The sequence below is a fragment of the Microtus oregoni genome, unplaced genomic scaffold, assembly GCF_018167655.1.
Source record: "Microtus oregoni isolate MIOR12 unplaced genomic scaffold, Mior012 000045F_ref0000178, whole genome shotgun sequence".
Lineage (NCBI taxonomy): Eukaryota > Metazoa > Chordata > Mammalia > Rodentia > Cricetidae > Microtus > Microtus oregoni.
In genome coordinates this window covers 7,014,932-7,036,344 of record NW_024543219.1, presented here as the reverse complement: position 1 = coordinate 7,036,344, position 21,413 = coordinate 7,014,932, and the positions used below count along the sequence as shown (strand labels likewise).

The 21,413-nt window shown below is 47.9% G+C and overlaps 1 protein-coding gene across 2 annotated transcripts; it reads left to right on the top strand.

Moving 5' to 3' along the window:
* The first annotated feature begins 1,070 nt into the window (after positions 1-1,070).
* On the top strand, positions 1,071-21,202 carry CUNH14orf93 (chromosome unknown C14orf93 homolog). Of its 2 annotated transcripts, none has more exons than XM_041634036.1 (7): positions 1,071-1,186; positions 7,196-8,260; positions 13,672-13,989; positions 19,004-19,065; positions 19,248-19,351; positions 19,760-19,872; positions 20,144-21,202. In XM_041634036.1, the coding sequence occupies exons 2-7, from the start codon at positions 7,658-7,660 to the stop codon at positions 20,570-20,572; spliced, it is 1,629 nt and encodes a 542-aa protein (XP_041489970.1). In that variant the 5' UTR covers positions 1,071-1,186; positions 7,196-7,657; the 3' UTR covers positions 20,573-21,202. The 2 variants fall into 2 exon arrangements, with proteins under 2 accessions (XP_041489970.1, XP_041489971.1); XM_041634037.1 differs by lacking the exon at positions 1,071-1,186 and adding an exon at positions 3,498-3,764.
* Positions 21,203-21,413: the final 211 nt, after the last annotated feature.

The window sequence follows — 21,413 nt, the reverse complement described above, 5'->3', positions numbered from 1 at the left end:
TTGGGGACTAAGATGGAGAGGGTACCAGGTGTGGTGGCTCACACCTTTAAACCCAGCACTTGGGGGCGGGGCAGAGGTAGGTGGATCTCTGAGTTTAAGGCCAGCCTCGTCTAAAGAGCTAGTTCCGGGACAGCCAAGGATCCACAGTGAAACCTTTTCTCAAAACAAAACAAAACAAAACAAAAAACAACAAAAACAACCGAAAGAATTTAGTGCCCAGTGGGGGACGTCGCTTGCTCAGTTCGTGAAGGCCGTCAAACCTGCAGACTTGGCTTTTATCCTCTAGACCCACAAGGTTGTAAGGAGAGAACCGATTCCTGCAATTGTCTCTTTAGTCACACAGGCGCTGCGGCACGCGAGCGCCCCCACAATAAATATCCGTGTTTTACGTGTGTGTGTGTGTGTGTGTGTGTGTGGTGCGAGCGTTTTAGAACAAGAAGGTGCGGTGAGACCAGTTTATGGGCTGCTTAAAATCCAGGTTTAAGCAAGGGTCTACATGCACGAAGACATTTCTGTTTCTTCAGAATATGGTGTTAGTCCAGTAGGGGAGAGAATCCAGCTGGGGCTGTACAAAAACAAGCCCCAAAGTGTAAAGCCCGGTGTAAGGCTACTTTGCCTTTCACTTAGCCAGCGTTACACTCATCAGTGATCACGTAGAGGTGGGCTGCTAGGCAACATGTGTGACCCAGAGACATTGCCCTGGGAAACCAAGGGTTGAGGCCCAGGCCCCCCACCCTGACGCTCAATCCCAGTTTAGAAGGTCACAGGTAAGGAGCTACTCCGCCGAGTTTGGCAAAGTCAGAAGGCGCTCAGTCACAGGGCTGTTCTTCTGGGTCTGGTTTTACAGGGAAAAAGCGAGACACGAAAGGTGAAGGGTGAGAGAGGGGAGGACACAGCGCAGCGCGTCCAGGTCCGCGAGACCGCGGCCCTCGGGGGCCCCCCGGGCGGACGCCTCGGGCGCGGCGCGTGTGCTTGCGGGCGGGGCGTCCGGCGGCCAATCCGGGCGGGCGTCCGGGAAGGGGCGGGGCTTGCGAGCTCCGGCTCCGCGAGTCCTCCTCTTTTGCACACACACGAATACAAAGAGCCATACGACCTTCGGGTATCCTTTTTCCATTTTTTTTTCTCCTTCATCTTGCGTGTGTTTTCAGATTTTTTTTTAAAAATAGAGATCTGTGGCAGTGCTGGGGTGAGAAAAGTGTTGCTAAGGGGAATTTGCTCTTTTCCCCATTTCTTTTTCTGTCTCTCTTTCTCTTTCTTTTTCCTGGTCAAGGTTTAAAAATATACCAAGTTGAGAAGCAGGATGGTCGTGTGCAACCGTTTCCAGACAAATTTACAGAGAATTTTTTTTTTCTTTTTGCTATCACATTTTAAGGACTGGTAAATTTTGTGCTTGAAGGATTTTAAATTTTAGTCGCTTGGGGAAGTATAGATTTGTTTTTAATCGGGCTAAAGGGATAATGTAAATTTCTACCACAGGCAACAGAGAGATTTGAGGCGCCCTCACAAAGCCGTTCCGGCCTGCGTTTTACACACACTCCCTCAGAACCAAAACCAATTGGCGAGGATGTGGCAAGTGTGCAAAACCAATAGATTTAATATACTGGGATTTTATAATCGGGACACTCTTTTCCCTGGAGAGAAGGGACACCTCTGACGGTGTGTCTAGCACACAGAATTTCATGAGGACGTGTGTGTGTGTGTGTGTGTGTGTGTGTGTGCGCGCGCGTACTTAAAGCAAACCACTTCATACTGATTATTCTTTGTGTATATGTAAAGTATGTGTATATGTGCCATATCAGATTTTATTTTTCAAGTGTTTTCCTTTGGTTTTATGTGTGTAAAACAAACCCTACGATGTAATTTTTTTTTTCCTCTTGTGTTTCCAAATGTGATCAAAACAGGATTTCATATGCCAAGTAAAGCTTAGAGGAAATCCTGCCCTTGACTTACTTAAGAACTTCCATCCTATTGGAATTTACCTTATTTTCTGCTCCTCTTTTGCTCAGATTAGTGAATAATTAAATAATTGCCCCAAAGCATGCAGTCAGACTGCCTGGCAGATGATGGTTGGGAAGTTATTCGAGCCCCCTGGTTGTAAGTGCTTTTGCCTTCTTACTGTTTCTCGTCCTTACATGTACAGCTGTGTATGTTTTGGCCTCTGCCAGTAGTTTTGTAGAGAGATGTTCAAAGAGGAATTTTCTGGCTTTTTAACAAAGTGGACTTTTATTGGTTGGGATTTGTTTGAAAAACTCCAGAGGTAGGAAAGTGGGGGTGAGAATTGTCTAGTTCAGTTATCGAACTGTTTGGGGCAGGGGGGCAAGAGGAGTCAACCAAAACATAGGAGGGATAAAAAATGCACCGCGATTTTGTGTTCTGTAAATGCAAAGCTTCCCCCATATCTCGCAAGTTTCGGAAAAGAGTGCGTTAAAGTCCTCTTTCCCTGGGGCAGAGCCTCCCCTTCCTAGGCAGCTGTGTGCTGTGACGGCCTAATCGGGAGTTATACAGGATATACCTCTGTTCAGTCTGTATTTGAAAATTGTGTGAAAACATTAGTGTATGCGGAGAGACGTCACAGATGTAACCGGGAGAGTCAAGTCCAAGTTCTCACTACAGACCTCTTAGCTAAGTGTTGTATGCAGTCTTTAAAGACACCTAAGCAACACCTGCAGTAAAATTGCTACCGGGTCTTAAATTCATAAGGAAAATAGCTCTGCTTGGATTCTATAGACTTTCTATTTATACTAAGTGCGTTTTTATTCCCCAACAAGACCTTCCACAAGTTTAGACTGGCATTTCTTTGAAATGTAAAAGATTCTATGGACCTTAATGATCACAGCAACGATGATAATTTTTATGCTACTCTTTTAAAGTCTCAGGCACCACGGCAGGCTGTCACCTACCACGTAGTTCCTTAAGAGTAATTGCCAGGCAGCTTAGGCATTCGGATCTTGCAGCCTCGGCTCATCGCCTAGGAATCCCTCCCTCCCTCCCGTGGACTGGCTTGTTTGATATGACACTTTTACCAAAGCAAAGCAAATCTATAGATTTTGCTGAGAATCTAACAGTAAAAGATGCAAACTGAACTAAGGAGGAAGGAAATGCTACTTTGCAACTATTATCTAAGAGATCTGTAACTAAGGCAGGCAGGAACCCAAAATCAGCCCTGCCAAATGTATGAAAACACTCTGCGGCCTCCGTACTTCGGTCGTGTACACACAACTGTAGAGCAGGACGTAGCAAATGCGAGTAAACAGCCAAAATGGCGCCTGGCGTCCTTAAAAAAGCCTCTCGGTCGTGTCCCTCCCTGAGAGGGCCCCTCCCTTCCCGGATAGTTGAGTGACAGGAAACTGAAGCCAATAGCGTCCCTGGTCCTGCACCCCTTTGGTTCAATGGCCTATCAGCGCGAGCCGGAGGGCGAGCGGGGCGGTGCCCCCACTCGTGTGTGCGCGCCGGCGGGTACACGGACGCCGCCTTGTCGCGCGCCTGCGGCACACGGGTGGAGCGGTCCTGGAAGCGTGGAGCTGGGCTCCGGGTGGGCTGGGCTGTCCTTGAGGTCCACTCGTGAGTCCCCAAGGGCGGGCAGACCCCGCCCTGGAGCTGCGCTGCCTCCCTGGGAATGCTTTGCAGCCCCTGCGCCGGTCTGGGTCAGCTTTGACCGATCACCACCATTAACCGAAGGCGCTGCGTGCACGAGATAAAAGCCCTGGGAGTTAGTTTTACATTTTTCCGTTTCTCCACAAATACAGTAAAGTCCTCAATGTCAGGTATATTCTAGGGAAACGGAAATCTTAATCTTACCTCGCTGCACTTTAGCCTGTTAATTTTTTTTTTTAAAGACTGCCATATTGAGTTGAAAATTCTTGTGACAGATAGAGAGAGCATAGTGCCTGTAACTCTAGCTCTTTAGATGCTAGTGCAGGATTGCCATGGTTTTGAAGCCAGCCTGGTCTGCGTAGTTCCAGGCCAGTAAAAGCTGAAGAGTTGACTCAGCCGCCATATAGGACTCTGGTTTAGTTCCCAGCACCCACATGGTGGCTCATAGGCGTCTGTAACTCCAATCCCACGGGAACCGGTGCCCGCTCTGACTTCCTTGGGTACCAGGCATGTCTGTGGTGTACTTACATGAACATAGGCAACACATAAAAAAAAAATCTAAAAAAATTTAAGGAAAAAGGAATTACATGCTGAATTCTGTCACAAAAGAATGGAGGGGAAAGGCACCCCCCCCCACACACACACACGCAAATTCTTCTCTCAGGAGGAGAGAAAAGGAAGAGAATGCAGTTTCCAGATTACACGGAAGGCTTTAGTGTAAGAGCCGAGGCTCTGCCTGGCCTTTCTGTTTTGTGCTTGGTAATGAAGTCTTAGATATCTTGTAGATCATTAGACCCTTTTGTTTGCTTGTTTGTTTTTCGAGACAAGGTTTCTTTGTGTACTCCTGGCTTTCCTGAAACTACCTCTGTAGACCAGGCTGGCCCTCTGCTTCCAGAGTGCAGGGATTAAAGGTTTGTGCCATCACCACCCGGCCTAGACTAGTCACACTTAAATTATAGAGAAAGTGTATTTTATGGTAACTGCTATTTGCGGTTGTTGTGTGGTAACTCCTTTTTGATAGGAACGGGTTTTAAGAAGACCATTTTGGCCGGGCGATGGTGGTGCACGCCTTTAATCCCAGCACTCGGGAGGCAGAGGCAGGCGGATCTCTGTGAGTTCGAGACCAGCCTGGTCTACAGAGCTAGTTCCAGGACAGGCTCCAAAGCCACAGAGAAACCCTGCCTCGAAAAACCAAAATAAATAAATAAATAAATAAATAAAAAAGAAGACCATTTTGTTCCTCGAAATGGAGGCAGCAGTACTGACCAGCTGAGGAGTAGCTTTAAGTGATGAGTTCCTTTTTATTTCCAATAGTGAAGATTATAATAGGAATTGCCTATCACATTTAAGAAAGTTCATTTCTGTCCTGACCCTGAATGAGTCAAAGGCGCGTTGTAAGAACATATGTCCGAAGAATACCAAATCACACCCAGCTATTAAATAGTGATAAACCTTTTTTTTTAAATTATTTATTTATTATGTATACAATATTCTGTCTGTGTATGCCTGCAGGCCAGAAGAGGGCACCAGACCCCATTACAGATGGTTGTGAGCCACCATGTGGTTGCTGGGAATTGAACTCAGGACCTTTGGAAGAGCAGGCAATGTTCTTAACCGCTGAGCCATCTCTCCAGCCCAGTGATAAACCTTTTATTTTTCATAGTTTAGAGGTAAACTCAATCATGTAGAAAATTCAGACTCAGAATGAGAAGAAAGCAAGCAGAGGAACTGCGAAAAATACAATATATTTAGTCTGAACAGAAATGCGTGTGGCCTGGGAGGAAAGGGTAGTTCAGATGATGGATGGCCTCCCCTGAACTGTTGTACATAGAGGTGAAGTTTTCATTTTTTGTGGGTTTTTTGGCTTTGGTGTTGGTGGTTATTGTTGCTGCTGTCTTTAGTATATGTGTGTTTTTGTTTGTTTGTTTTGTTTTTGTTTTTTTTTAGACAGGGTCTCTCTGTGTAGCCCTGGCTGTCCGGGAACTTGCTCTGCAGACCAGGCTGGTCTCAAACTCATAGAGATCCACCTGCCTCTGCCTCCTGAGTGGTCAGATTAAAGGTGTGCTGTGTGTGTTTCTTTTACTCTGGACTGTTGTGGACTGCGGCTGTTCTGCTCAGACTTGCTCCACGTTCAAGGCTGGTCATACCATGGCTGTTCTGTCTTCGCCTCCCTAGTGGTGAAACTACAAGGACTCTCCAAGCCCAACTCAATTCCTTTTTTCCCAATCCCAGTTTTCTCATCTCTGCCTGTTTTATTTGTATAGAGATTATAACAGGGCCTGAAGAGATGGCCCGGAGGTTAAGAGCACTGTACTGTTCTAGAAGACCTAAGTTCACATCCCTGCACCCATGTCAGGCGATTCACAACTAACTGCAACTTCAGCTCATGGTCCCAGTGTCCTCTCTTGCCTCCCAAGGAAGGCTACCATCCTCAACACACACGTACACACAAATAAATAATTTAAAAAGTTTAAAAAAGATTGCTCATATAAAAAATACCTACAGAGATCTATGACATACTGACAGAGGGTCAGTACCCCACAAATAACAGCTTGATAATATTATAGTTATTGTTCCTACCACCGACATCAACCCTAACTCTAATTTGCTTGTTCTGGGGGTTGTTCTTGAGACAGAGTTTCAATATATATCCTTAGTTGGCCTGGAACTAGCTAACATAGCTGAGGCTGGCCTGGAACTCATGGAGACCCACCTGCCTCTACCTCCTGAATACTGACTGGGATCGAGGACGTCTTGTCACCATGCCCAAGATAAATTTGTTTGAACTCCTATTGATTCTTTTTTTTTTTTTTAAGATTTATTTATTTATTATGTATACAACATTCTGCCTCCGGGGTATGCCCACACGCCAGAAGAGGGCACCAGATCTCATTACAGATGGTTGTGAGCCACCATATGGTTGCTGGGAATTGAACTCAGGACCTGTGGAAGAGCAGCCGGTGCTCTTAACCACTGAGCCATCTCTCCAGCCCCTCCTATTGATTCTTTGTGGGTTTCACATCATGCACTCGGAGCTCACTTATCTCTGTCCCCTCGAACCTGCCCTCCCCGACCCCAAAACCAAAACCAAGTTTAAAAGAAAAACTAGAAACAAAACCAAAGAAACAAAAACAAACAGCCGGGCACTCGGGAGGCAGAGACAGGCGGATCTGTGTGAGTTCGAGACCAGCCTAGTCTACAAGAGCTAGTTCCAGGACAGGCTCCAAAACCACAGAGAAACCCTGTCTGGAAAAACCAAAAAAACAAAACAAAACAAAAACAAACAAAAAAAAACCCACAACAAACAAACAAAAAGGAGACTCTTGTTGTGAAAGCTTAGTGTGCCCGTGGAGACACAGTTTACCCTTTAGCAGCAGGACGCCATACTGTTAGTAGAGAAGTGACAGGAATCGGAGAGAAAAGGAGGAAACAGGTCTTCATTTTCCTCCGTGGTCTTTTCTTTCCAGGTGTCCTCTCTGTTCTGTCACCTGGGTTGCAGGGGGTGGGGGGTGGGGTTGGAGATGTCCTTGCTTGGGTGCAAGAATGCCTCGAATTCCCTGAACCTGTACTCATCAGAGTCTTTGCTCTGCTTCTATTTCAGTGAAGGCTGCTATGTGCTTAGGAAGCACGGGACCCGCCAACAGAAGGCTGAGGAGGAGCAACCAGGGACTTTGAGTGTCTTCATCCACTGGCTTCCACAGATCCCACAGTCTGGAGCCCCAGCCCTGCTGACCACCTTCCATGAGAAGGGAAAGTGAATCTTGAGGCCATTGCTTACCTGGTGAAGGCCAGATCTCTGGAACGCTTGTGAGGCTGTCTGGCAGTGTGTACCCCGTTATCTGGAACGCTTGTGAGGCCATCCAGCAGCGTGCACCCGGTTATCTGCAACACTTGTGAGGCCGTCCGGTGGTGTACCCAGTTATCTGGAACGCGTGTGAGGCCATCCAGCAGCGTGCACCCGGTTATCTGGAACGCTTGTGGCTGTCCGGCGGTGTACCCGGTTATCCGGAACCCTGGTAAAGCTGTCCAGCTGAGTGCACCCAGTTATCTGCCTCCATCAGCTATGTCCTTCAGCGCCACCATTCTCTTCACCCCGCCCAGTGGCAGTGAAGCCAGATGCTGCTGCTGTGCCTGTAAGAGTGACACTAGCCAGGGCAGCTCGGGTTCTCAGGGTGGGAATCCCCCTGCCAGCACCCCTATCACAGTGACAGGACATGGCCTGGCAGTTCAGAGCACTGAACAGCTCCTGCATATTATCTACCAGCGGGTGGACAAGGCAGTGGGTCTGGCTGAGGCGGCCCTGGGTCTTGCTCGCGCCAACAACGAGTTGTTAAAACAGCTCCAGGAAGAAGTGGGTGAGCTACGGCAGGGGAAAGTGTGCACCACCGATGAAGATGGGGAGAGCCGGGCCCGCAGCCCACCACCTGAGGAGCCTGGACTGCTCAAGGGGAGTCCGGGGGAAGCCTGCAAGACACTCTCTGCCATGGAGGAGGAGTGTGACAGCGTGGGCAGTGGTGTGCAGGTGGTGATCGAGGAGCTGCGGCAGCTGGGGGCTGCCTCCACCGTGGGGCAAGGGCCTTTGGGCTTCTTCGCAGCCCCCCAGAGAGATCTGCGGCTCCCGGGATGTGCTCTGGCTGCGGTAGAGGGAGCCCCTCTGCTCAACCCCGTAAGTAACCCCCACCCCCGTGTGGTTGATCTGCCCGTGGGGATAATGAATCGTATGCCCTCCTCTCTTTGTTTTTTTTTTTTGATTTTTCGAGACAGGGTTTCTCCGTAGCTTTTGGTTCCTGTCCTGGAACTAGCTCTTGTAGACCAGGCTGGCCTCGAACTCACAGAGATCCGCCTGCCTCTGCCTCCCAAGTGGTTTTTTTTTTTAAAAAATTTATTTATTAAAGATTTCTGTCTCTTCCCCGCCACCGCCTCCCATTTCCCTCCCCCTCCCCCAATTAAGTCCCCCCCCCCCTCAGCCCGAAAAGCAATCAGGGTTCCCTGTCCTGTGGGAAGTCCAAGGAACCCCCACCTCCATCTAGGTCTAGTAAGTTGAGCATCCAAACTGCCTAGGCTCCCACAAAGCCAATGCGTGCAGTAGGATCAGAAACCCATTGCCATTGTTCTTGAGTTCTCAGTAGTCCGCTTTAGCCCATTCTTTCACCTGTGTCCCTCATAAAACAGAAGAGCGCCCACCAAGTTCCCTCCACTTTCATGAATATCATAGCCATATTTCCACCCTGAGCCTTTTGGCCGGAGGCCGTTTTTTGGTGCAGGAAGTGACGTGGTGCTTCCCACCTTCTCAAGGGCTCCATCACGGCATCTTTTCCACAACAGTCTCGGCTACTCCACCAGCTTCGCCTTTCCTGGCGAGAATGCCTGCCATGCACAGACGGCTCGTTCATATTTTATCACGGCCTTCATTTTGCCAAGAAGGGCTTCAGAACAGAGATGAAGTGCGGAGAGGAAGAGGGGCCAGGGCGGAGCGCGCCGCGGGGTGGGGGTGGGGGAATAAGGATACTAAAGGCAGGTAAAGGGAAGAGTGGAACTGTGGGGTTTGAAGGAGGAAAAAGTAAGGAAGGAGCATAAAAGAAAAGTAGAGCTAAGAGATCAAGAGAAATGCTGGTGGCTTGAGAGATGGCTTCGCAGTTAAGAGCACTGGCTGAGGTCCTGAGTTCAGTTCCCAGCAACCACATGGTGGTTCACAATCATCTGTAATAGGATCTGATACCTTCTTCTGGCTTGCAGGCATAAATACAGACAGAAGCCGGGCGGTGGTGGAGCACGCCTTTAATCCCAGCACTCGGGAGGCAGAGGCAGGTGGATCTCTATGAGTTCGAGGCCAGCCTGGTCTATAAGAGTTTGTTCCAGGACAGGCTCCAAAACCACAGAGAAACCCTGTCTCGAAAAACCAAAAAAAAAAAGAAAAAAAAAAAAAAGAGCTAGTGCCAGGACAGGCTCCAAAGCTATATGCACTCGTACCTAAAAAATAAAAATAAAGTAAATAAAAGAGGAGGTAGATCTAAGCCTAGCAGTGGTGGCGCATGCCTTTAATCCCAGTACTCTGGAGGCAGAGGCAGGTGGATCTCTGTGAGTTGTAGGCTACTCTGGTCTACAATGCGAGTCCCAGGACAGCCAGGAAAACCCTGTCTTGAAAAACAAAATAGGGGGCTGGAGAGATGGCTCAGAGGTTAAGAGCATTGCCTGCTCTTCCAAGGGTCCTGGGTTCAATTCCCAGCGACCACATGGTGGCTCACAACCATCTGTAATGAGGTCTGGTGCCCTCTTCTGGCCAGCAGGCATACACACAGACAGAATATTGTATACATAATAAATAAATATTTAAAAAAAAAGAAAAACAAAATAAATAAAATAAAAGTAAAGTAGAATAAAAATAGAAAAAAGAAAGGTAGATCTATGTGGGAAGAGGAGGTACTGTTTATTTGATACTGCTGCTGCTGCTGACAGTGACCGACAGGATCTCACTCTCTAGCCCAAGCTGTTCTCAGATTTGGAACAGTTCTTCCACCTCAGCCTCCCAAGTGCTGGCGTGACGGGTGGAAGCCAGTGTGCCTGCTTCCAAGAGAGTTTTATCTGGGGGAAGATAGAGCGAAAGGGTGGTGGCACACACCTTTAATTGCTTTTCAAGATTTAGTTTTTTAATTTTTTAAAAATATTTATTTATTATGTATACAATATTCTCCTAACCGCTGAGCCATCTCTCCAGCCCTAGTTTTTTAATTTTTAATTACACATGTATGGGGGCAGTGTGGACGTGAGTGCAGGCGCAGGGGGAGGCCAGGAGAGGGCGGCAGATCTCCTGGAGCTAGAGTCATAGAAAGTTAACTAGCCCCTCAGTGTGGGTGTTGAGAGCAAACCCAGGTCCTAACCACTGAGCCACCTCTCTAGCCCCCTCTAATCCCTTACTTTTTTGTTTGTTGTTTTTATTTTTTTTAATAATTATTTTATTTATTATGTATACAATATTCTGTCTGTGTGTATGCCTGCAGGCCGGAAGAGGGCACCAGACCTCTTTACAGATGGTTGTGAGCCACCATGTGGTTGCTGGGAATTGAACTCAGGACCTTTGGAAGAGCAGGCAGTGTTCTTAACCACTGAGCCATCTCTCCAGCCCCTGTTGTTTTTATTTTTTTAAGACAGAGTTTCTCTGTGTACTCCTGGCTGTCCTAGCTATGTAGACCAGACTGGCCTTGAACTCAGATATCCACCTACCTCTGCCTCCTCCTAAGTGCTGGGATCAAAGGTGTGTGGCCGCCACCACCACCACCACCACCACCACCACCACCAGCTTAATCGCTTGCTTTTAATACCAGCATCCAGGAGGTAGAGGCAGATGAATTTCTGTGAACTGAAGACCATCAGGATGTACATGGTGAGTTCCAGGTCAACCAGGACCATGGGACCCTGTCTCAAAAAAACAACAAACAAACAAACAAAAATAGAAGACTAGGAACAGAGGACCCTTAGGAACATAGAGGTGGGGTGTGGCAGTGACAGGAGGGTCATCATGAGTCTGTGGCCAGCCTGGGCCATAGTGAGTTCCAGGCCTGCCTATGTAGAGATACTGTCCCGTCCCCCCCCAAAAAAGAAAAAAAATAAAATAAAGATTAGCCGAGGGGAGTCTGGAGTGATGGCTCAGTGGTTAAGAATGCGTACTGCTTTTCCAAAGGACCTGAGTTCAGTTCCCAGCTTCCTTGTCAGGTGGCTCATAAGAGCCAGCTCCAAGGGGATCCGATGTCTCTGGCCTCCTGAGACCTGCGCTTACATGTTCATATCCACACACAGACATACACACATACACATAATTAACAATAGTAAAAACATGTCTTTTAAGAAGATTGGGGCAGCCGGGTGGTGGTGGTGCTCGCCTTTAATCCCAGCACTCAGGAGGCAGAGGCAGGTGGATCTTTATGAGTTCGAGGCCAGCTTGGTCTACAAGAGCTAGTTTCAGGACAGACTTCAAAGCTACAGAGAGGGCTGGAGAGATGGCCCTGTGGTTAAGAGCACTGATTGTTCTTCCAGAGGACCCGGGTTCAATTCCCAGCACCCACATGGCAGCTCACAACTGTCTGAAGAGCCAGTTGTAGGGAATCTGACACCGCCACACCAATGCACATAAAAAATTAAATAAACTTAAAAAAATTTAAAAAAAAAAAGCTACAGAGAAACCCTGTCTCAAAAAAAAAGAAGAAGAAGAAGAAGGAGGAGGAGGAGGAGGTTGGGCAGAGAGTAGAGGCGGATGGAAATCGAGCATATTCTGGGCAGAAAAAAGACAGAAATACACAGCACTGTTTCAGTTTTTCAGTGCTCAGGGCCATCTGAAGAAGGAAAGCCTGACTACATAGAAGAGCTGCAGAAAGACACTCAGGGAAGAGGAGGAGACGGAAGGATGGCAGAGATCACAGAATAGGGAGTTACAGATGCCCTGTGCTCAACAGCCAGAGGGGAGTCCTCAGCTCTCCCTGCTCCCTGTCTGCCCTCTCTCTCCAAACACACAGTGTGAACGAGAGGGTGGGAGGTCCCAGCCCATCTGCTGACTGAGGAATGAGCATCACTAGCCTATCATAGCAATTGGCTGTCGCTCTTCTAAAGGCTTCCCTTTGTAGTCATGGTCACTGTTCCTCACTCTGCCTGCCTGGCCTGGGCCCGAGACAGGAAATGGGAGGACACCCGGGCCAGGCAGTGCTCTGCGCTGGGGATGCTTTCAGGCAGGGAAGGCTTCCAAGCTGACAGGATGGAATTAGCTTTTAGATTTCACAGTAGGGAGAGCAGCTCACGGGTCTGTAAATCTCAGCTGCCTCCTCCGCGTCTTTCTGTACGTGTGTGGTTCCCCCACTCTCACTGTTTTGTTTTCTTGGCTGCAAAAATCCCTGCTCCTCTCCTTCTCCCCGCCTACTCCTGCCCTCCTTTTCCTTGCCCTGTGTGTCCTTCACTGCACAGGCTTCAGCAGGATGTTAAGGCTGAGACTGTGGGGTGTGGCCTGGTCCAGACCGGCCCCTCCGTGGAGCTAGAGGGTAGGGGAGGTGTCTGTTGTGTGTGTGACATCCCCTCTAGGGGTTCTTCACTTTGGGGTTCCCTGCTTTGCTCTCATCTTTTCTCTCATTTCCCCTTTTATTGTAGTTACTGTTCAGTTTTCTTGTTCCTGTCCCTCTCCCCCTCCCCGTACTTTCAGACAGAGCGCTTAGTTAGATAAATTTCTTTTGTTGTTTGTTTTGTTTTCTTTTTTTTTTTTTTTTTTTTTTTTTTTTTTTTGGTTTTTCGAGACAGGGTTTCTCTGTGGTTTTGGAGCCTGTCCTGGAACTAGCTCTTGTAGACCAGGCTGGTCTCGAACTCACAGAGATCCGCCTGCCTCTGCCTCCCGAGTGCTGGGATTAAAGGCGTGCGCCACCACCGCCCGGCTTGTTTTGTTTTCTGAGACAGGGTTTCTCTGGATAGCCCTGGCTCTCCTGGAACTGCTCTGTAGCCCAGACTGTCCCTGTACTACTCAGAGATCCACCTGCCTCTGCAGCCTGAGTGCTGAGATTAAGGTAAAGGCATGCGCCACCATTGCCCCCCAAGATACATTTCTTATACTCAAGAATATGCCATAAGTAACTGTTCACAGAGAAGGTCAAAGCATGCCTTGTTCACGGAAGCTGTTTTGTGATAACAACCCAACAGTACAGGTCCTGTTCACATGAGAACAATCAGCCCAGGGCTGGAGAAATGATTCAGGAGCCAAGAGCACTGGCTGCCCTTCCAGAGGACCCAGGTTCAAGTCCTTAGCACCCACATGGCGATTCACAGCCGTCTGTAACTCCAGTTCCAGGAATCCAACACCCTCTTCTGGCCTCCAGGCACTGGATGTATGTGGTGCACAGACATACACGCAGGCAAAACACCCAACACGGGGAAAGGAATGATTTGCCGACTTGCCTGGTGTTGTCATAGACTCCAGGGAAATAAGCCGTCGACATGACCGACGGCTGACCTGGCCTCCTCCTCTACTTTGTGCTCTACTCTTGGCCGAGAATGGTGGTTAAGCAGGTCCCCTTTGCCTGCCTGTTAATAGACTGTTCTTGTTCTTAGATGGCGGACGATTATGTAGCCTCTGAGGGTGCAATACAACGAGTGTTGGTCCCTGCTTATGCCAAACAGCTTTCACCAGCCACACAGCTGGCTATCCAGAGGGCATCCTCAGAGACAGGACCAGAAAATGGAGCCAAGCTCCCAGGAACCCGTCCCGAGGACATGCTCGGTTCAGCAGCACTGGACAACACCCTGGAAGAGTCGGCCCTGGGCAGCACTGGGGAATTGAGCCGTTCTATGGGATTTATCGGCTCCCCATGCAGGATCCGTGGGACTGGGCAGAAAAACTCCAGGCGCAAGCGTGATCTGGTGCTCTCTGTAAGTGAGCTCGGTTTCAATCATTTTTTCTTTAGTTTGAAAAAGTGGGTTGACTTTAAGCCTCCAAATAGAATGAATAGTGTCCTAAATCCTCCTGAAATGGGGAGGATTAAAAGAGACATTATTCCATAACCTTGAGCATGGCAGAGCCTTTTCCATTGCCTTGTCTTTTAGGCTTGTCTAGATAGAATGGTGTCTCCCCTTTAAAGAGAAGAGAATTATCTCTCTAGTGTTCTCGTAGTCCTGATGGGAAGATCTTAAAGGATTGAGCAGACTGACCACCAAAGGGTCACATTTTAGCCTGTGTGCAGGGTAAGTGATGAGGGACATCTGTGGGATAGCTAGCTTGTCCTGAGCAGTGTCAAGCCCCACAGAGGCACTGAGCCACCAAGCTTAGTGCCGTCTGCCCAGCCACAGAGCTCTTGGCAGGGAGAAGGGACTGGCTAGGAAGACTGCCTGCCATCTTGTTGGAGAGGCCAAGAGGCCCATGAAGAACTAACTGGTGGGGCAGTGGTTCTCAGCCTGGGGGAGCTGCCCTCCAGGGACACTTTGTAGACTGTTATCGTCGCTCGGTAGGCAGAGGGAGAATGCTTATATCCAATGGGTAGACGCCAGGTACTCTACGGCATGTTCCACAATGTACCTTTCAGCTCAACATGCCAATAGTGTAGAGGTTGGGAGACCTCTTCTGCATGAGTACAGTCTCTTGGATCAACTGTGAGCACAAGAGCTTTGTGGGGCTTGGGGGCTTTGTTTTGTTTGTTTGAAACAGGATCTTGTGACACTCCGAGTTGCCTCAAAGTCACTACATACAGCTGAGGCTGGCCTTGAACTCACAAGTGCTGGCTGGAATTATAAACATATACACCACTCTGTTCACCACACTCTGAGTTTATTTACTTTTTTATTTAGAAGCAGTTGGAGTTTGTTAAGTATTAATCAATTAATAAGAGGTAGGGGCTCATTACATTAGCCCTAATTGACCTGTAACTCGCTCTGTACACCAGGCTGGCCTCAAACTCAGAGATCCACCTGCCTCTGCCTCCCTAGTGCTGGAATTAAAGGTGTGTGCCACTGCCACCTGTCAAAACTGGATCTTAATATAGATTCTTAATGTTTTTCAATTGTATCTGTATGTATGTGTATGTATACCACATGTGTGCAGGAATCGTCAGAGGCCAGAAGGTGGTATATTCCCTGGAGCCAGAGGTATATGCTGTTGTGAGTATCCCAGTGTGAGTGTGGGAACTGAACCTGGGTCCTCTGGAAGAGCAGCAAGGGATTTTAACTACTGAGCCTTATCTCCAGCCCTTCTTAATGCATTAAAAAAAAAGAAGGACTGGAGAGATGGCTCAGAGGTTAAGAGCACTGGCTGTTCTTCCAGAGGTCCTGAGTTCAATTCCCAGCAACCACATGGGGGCTGACAACTGTCTATAATGAGGTCTGATGCCCTCTTCTGGCCTGCAGGCATACATGCAGACAGAACACTGTGTAAAAAAGGAAAGAAGGCAGGCAGTGGTGGTGTACGCCTTTAATCCCAGCACTCAGGAGGCAGAGGCAGGTTGATCTCTGTGAGTTCGAGGCCAGCCTGGTCTACAAGAGCTAGTTCCAGGACAGGGTCCAAAGTTACAGAGAAATCCTGTCTCAAAAAACGAACAAACAGCAGGGCGGTGGTGGCGCATGCCTTTAATCCCAGCACTCGGGAGGCAGAGGCAGGCGGATCTGTGTGAGTTCGAGACCAGCCTGGTCTACAAGAGCTAGTTCCAGGACAGGCTCCAAAACCACAGAGAAACCCTGTCTCGAAAAACCAAAAAAAAAAAAAAAAAAAAAAAAAACCGAACAAACAAAAAGATTTATTTTATGTGCATGCATGTGTGCATTGCGTGTGTGTATATGTGCTCTATGTGTGTTTAAGTATTCTCAGAGGCCAATAGAGGATCTCAGATTCCTTAGAGCCACAGTTTGAGGCAGTTGTGAGTCACCTGACATGGATGCTGGGAACTGAACCTGGTCCTCTGGAAAAGCAGCAAGGTTTTAAGTACTAGTGTTGAGAGAAAGGAAGTTACTCAGGAAGACACACTTGAAGAACTCCTGTAATACCAGCCCTTGGGAAGCCAGGGCAGGAGAATACTGAGTCCGAAACCAGCCCAGGCTGCAAGGTTAGTTTGCAGCCAGCCCTGGCACAGTAGTAAGGAAGGCTATTTCAGAAAAAGAAAGGAAAACAAATTATTGAGCAAGACTCCCGGCTTGCAAGGGAAGAATGGTTATAGGGCCTTACAGAGGTAATCTTGAGCTCTGGAAGGAGCCCAAGAGCTCACTGATCTGTTGGGATGCCTGTGGATGCTGCAGGGAACCCTGTGGATCCCAAGGACCAAAGCAGTATCCTTGACTCTTTGGAATGGTGCGGTTGCCAGCCACCCTAGAGGAAGACTATTTTTAGCTCACTCAAGAGATAGATGAGCCAGGAGCCTTTACAGTCTTAACACCTACTGTCTCTACTGTCTAGAGTACTTTCCCTTTGTACTTCAAGCCTGGTTGGATTTTTTTACCACCTGATCTCTTCCAACCTCCTTGTCTTAAAAGATAGGTAACTCCTTTCTTTCTTTGAGAAGTCACACTTCTCACTTTCTATAAAATTGTTCACCGATTCCTTTGTGACTGCTTACATTTGGACTTCAGTTTTTTAAAGATTTCTTTCTTTTATTTTCTCCTTTGATTTTTCAAGACAGAGTTTCTCTGTGAAACAGTCCTAGCTTTCCTGGAACTCGCTTTGTAGACCAGGCTGGCCTCGAATTCACAGAGATCCACCTGCCTCTGCCTCCCAAGTACTGGGATTAAAGGCATGCGCCACCACCGCCCAGCGACCCCACCCCTTTTTTCAAGATTAATTTTTTTAAGATTTATTTATTGATTATGTATACAACATTCTGCCTCCATGTATGCCCGCACACCAGAGGAGGGCGCCAGATCTCATTATAGATGGTTGTGAGCCACCATGTGGCTGCTGGGAATTGAACTCAGGACCACTGGAAGAGCAGTCAGTGCTCTTAACCACTAAGCCATCTCTCCAGCCTCCAATAAAACTCTTCAACTAAAAATGTTCATTTGAGGGTCAGGCACGTCTTTAATCCCAGCACTCAGGAGGCAGAGGCAGGTGGATCTCTGTGAGTTTGAGACCGTACAGAGTGAGTTCCAGGACAGCTAGAGAGATCCTGTCTCAAAAAAGCAAAACAAAAATATGCCATAGGACTCACTGTGGTAGTGCGAGAGAGGCAGAGGCGAGTGGATGTCTATGAGTTTGGGCCTAGCCAAGACTACATAGATAGTTCCAAGCCAACCAGGGCTACATAATCAGATCCTGCTCCCCCCCAAATGTTCAGTTAGAATAAACTGGCTCAGAAAGGAGACAGACGGCTGGGAGACAGCTCAGGGTTATGGAGGGTGTGGGTTGGATTCCTACTACCCACATGGCTCACAGCCATCTATAACCATAGATCCAGGAGATCTTTTCTCTCTTCTGACCTCTGTGTGCTCCTACGTACGTGTAATGCACATACGTTTACTCAGGCACATACACACAAACGTACAATTAAGTCAATCATAAATGCACATGCGTATACTCAGGCACATACACACAAATGTACAATTAAGTTTCAAAACAATAAAGTTTTTGAAAGCAAGGGAATAAATGTGTATGAGGAAAACTAACAGCTGCTGGGTGCCATGGAAGGGAAGGAAGTGCTGGCTGTCTCCAGGGAAGTGCTGGCTGTCTTCAGGGCGCTTCCGGGTGCCATGGAAGGAAGGAAGTGCTGACTGTCTCCAGGTTACTTTCCAGTTTCCATTTCTCTTGTTTTCAAGACTCATGTGTGCACTTCCCAGACTTGCGAGAATTTTTAATTGTCTTTCCAGACCGTCCTGAAACTTGCCCTGAGGACCAGGTTGACCTCAAACTCAGATAGTCACCTGCCTTTGCCTTCTGAATAGTGAGGTTAGGAGAGATGGCTCAGTGGTTAAGAGTATTAACTGCTCCTCCAATGGTTCTGAGTTCAATTCCCAGAAACCACATGGTGGCTCACAACCATCTGGAATGAGATCTGGTGCCCTCTTCTGGCCTGCAGGCATACATGCAGACAGAACACTATACATAATAAATAAATCTAAAAAAATAAATAAATAAAGGCATGTGCCAACACACATGACTACTGGGTCATCAACTTTAATAGATAATTTCAGAATACACTTATATTCAAAGAAACACAGATTATAGAGATGATGGCACATCTCTATAACCCCAGCATTCAGGTAACAAAGGCACAAAGAGCAGGAGTTTAGGACCACACAGGAAATTTGAAGTCAGCTTGGGGTATGTGACACTTTGGTTAAAAAGAAAAGCTAAAATTATACAGCCTTCGATAGCTCTTTGGTCAAGAAAGGACATATTAAAAAATAGTGCCATGGCAGTTAGAACGTGTTCAGTTCCCACAATCTCATAGGGAGTCACTATTAGGAGGTGTGGCTTTGTTGGAGTAGGAATGGCCTTGTTGGAGGAAGTGCATCATTGTTGGGGCCGGCTTTGAGGTTTCCTAGTTGACTTCCTGTTGCCTTCTGATCAAGATGTCACCAAAACCATGTCTGCTATGCTCCGTGCTATGATGATAATGAACTAAACCTCTGAAACTGTAGGGAGCCACCACAATTCAAAGTCGCCATGGTCCTGGTGTCTCTTCACTGTAATAAAAACTTAACCAAGACAAGTGCCTAGAAGCCGGGTGGTGGTGGCGCACGCCTTTAATCTTATCACTTGGGAGGCAGAGGCAGGCAGATATCTGTGAGTTTGAGGCCAGCTTGATCTACAAAGTGGGTTCCAAAACAAACAAACAAACAAACAAACCCAAAAACCAATGGTGCCTAGGAACTAGAAATGGTGTGATTGGGACAAAGAAGAACCCACACACGGGGACCAGAGGAAAGTTTTCCTGTCTACTCCTGACCTGATTCTTTCTCCCTCCCCTAGAAACTGGTCCACAATGTACATAACCACATCACCAACGACAAGAGATTCAATGGTTCTGAGAGGTAAGGGCTCTCGAGGACAAACAGCTCACCGGGTGCTGTGCTGAGAGGGAAGCGGGCTTGGGGGTGGTTGCTGGCTTCTGTCAGGCCAAGGAGTTCACAACAAAGCTTATTCAGCCCAGGTGTCTGGTTCCTCTGGCTCCTCAAAACTTGTCTGCCTTATTCTTTTTCCTCCTCTGTGACAGCATTAAGTCGTCTTGGAATATTTCAGTAGTGAAATTCCTTTTGGAAAAGCTGAAGCAGGAACTGATGACCAGTCCCCACAATTACACAGATAAGGAGCTGAAAGGTAGGGGCTCCACCTTCCCTCGGCACATGCTCTCTGCTTGCCCCTTCTACTCCCTGGCTCTTTCTGGGAGGGAGGAGGCATGGGGATGGTTGAGATGGCAGCTAATTATGGTGCCTCACACCTGTGATCCCAGGGTTGGAGACTGAGGCAAGGGGACCTCTTCCTTCTTCTTCCTCCTTCCTCCTCCTCCTTCTTTTTCTTTTCTTTTTTTTTTTTTTGTTTTTTTTTGTTTTTTTTGAGACAGTATTTCTCTAGCTTTGGAGCCTGTCCTGGAACTCACTTTCTAGACCAGGCTGGCCTTGAACTCACAGAAATCTGCCTGCCTCTGCCTCCTAAGTACTGGAATTAAAGGCATTTGCCATCTCTGCCTGGCTGAAGGTCCTGCTTCTTGTTGTCTCATTCCCCCAGGAGCCTGTGTGGCCTACTTCCTTACTAAAAGGCGAGAGTACCGCAACTCTCTCAACCCTTTCAAAGGCCTAAAGGAAAAAGAGGAGAAGAAACTTCGAAGTCGCCGATACCGGGTAGGTTTCTAGGCCTTCCTTTTGAGATTTAAAACCCTAGCCTAGATACCAACAAACTATAATGTGAAGAGTATGCCAGAGAAGCTGAAAATACGGTTGACAGACTGGAGGGCAGACAGACAGATGGAGGGTGAGCTAGCACAGAGATCTGACTTGAGGACTGGGTACATTTAGACACAGATTTTACATGTCCTTTTCTCCCAACCTAAACTCTTCCTACAAACCCACAGTCTGTTTCTCCTCCTAATCTCTGCTCTGGGTCTTACCGTAGCTTTTTGCCAACCGATCCAGCATCATGAGGCATTTCGGCCCCGAAGACCAACAGCTGTGGAAGGCTGTTACAGAAGAGCTGATGTCCGATGAGGAGGACAGTCTCAGTGAGCCAGGTGTGTGGGTGGCCCGCTCTCCCCGCTTCAGGGCCCAGCGCCTCACAGAGCTCTGCTACCATCTGGATGCCAACTCGAAGCATGGCACCAAAGCCAACCGTGTCTATGGGCCTCCCTCAGACAGACTGCCTTCCGTGGAAGCCCAGCTCCTTCCACCCGAACTTTACAATCCCAACTTCCAAGAAGAGGAAGGAGGTGGAGTCAACGAGAAAGGACCTGTCTCTCCATCCTTTGACCAGCCTCACAAGACCTCCTGTCCTGATCTGAACTCATTCATTGAAATCAAGGTGGAAAAGGATGAATACAGTCTCTAACAAGGGTGCCTCTGGCTCCTGTCACTCTCCACAAACCAGAAAAATGAGGTGCCTCCTGCAGTCAGAAAAAGCAAATCTGTTTCTCTAACATAGTGTCTACTTGAAGTGGAAGCCGGGACTCTAGTGAGATGGCAGAATTCATGTGGAAGGCAGGGGAGAGGCCCCGCCCCTCCGCACCAATGGCAAGCCCGGAAATGCTTTTTCCTTAAGTATAAACAGTGCCTCAGAGGAGCCTGGGATGGGAAAGGGGAATGGGCCAAAGAAACACGAGGCCTTGATACATGTCCCAATCTCTGATTTTGTTTGCTCCCCTTTCACCCTTCATCCCCCACCCCCTCCCTCTCCCTCTCCCTTCATTGTACCTATAGCTCAGGAGAAACACTGCGGGTCCTGTGCTGACCTGGAAGCAGAACAGACCAGCCAGGGTGATACTGCCCCCTGGTGGGAGGTTTCAGTCATGGGCTTTCTCTTCTGAGCAAGGGAATATGGGCTTACTGCTGTTTGGAATTAGGGTCTAGATGTGATAGTTATTGTTTGAATTTTTTAAATGATAGTTATTATTTGTTGGATTATGTGAGAAAATTTTATTATTCCCATATTACATGTGATAAAATTAAAACTTAAACATTTCTCTTGTTGCTGGGCATAGTGACTCATATTTAGAATCCCAGCATTTAGGAAGCTGAAACTGGAGGACCACTGTGAGTCCAAGGCCAGCTTGGCTAGCCTGGGCTTCAGAGTGAAACCCTGTCTCAAAAAAAGAAAAAAAAAATGCCGGGCGGTGGTGGCGCACGCCTTTAATCCCAGCACTTGGGAGGCAGAGGCAGGCGGATCTCTGTGA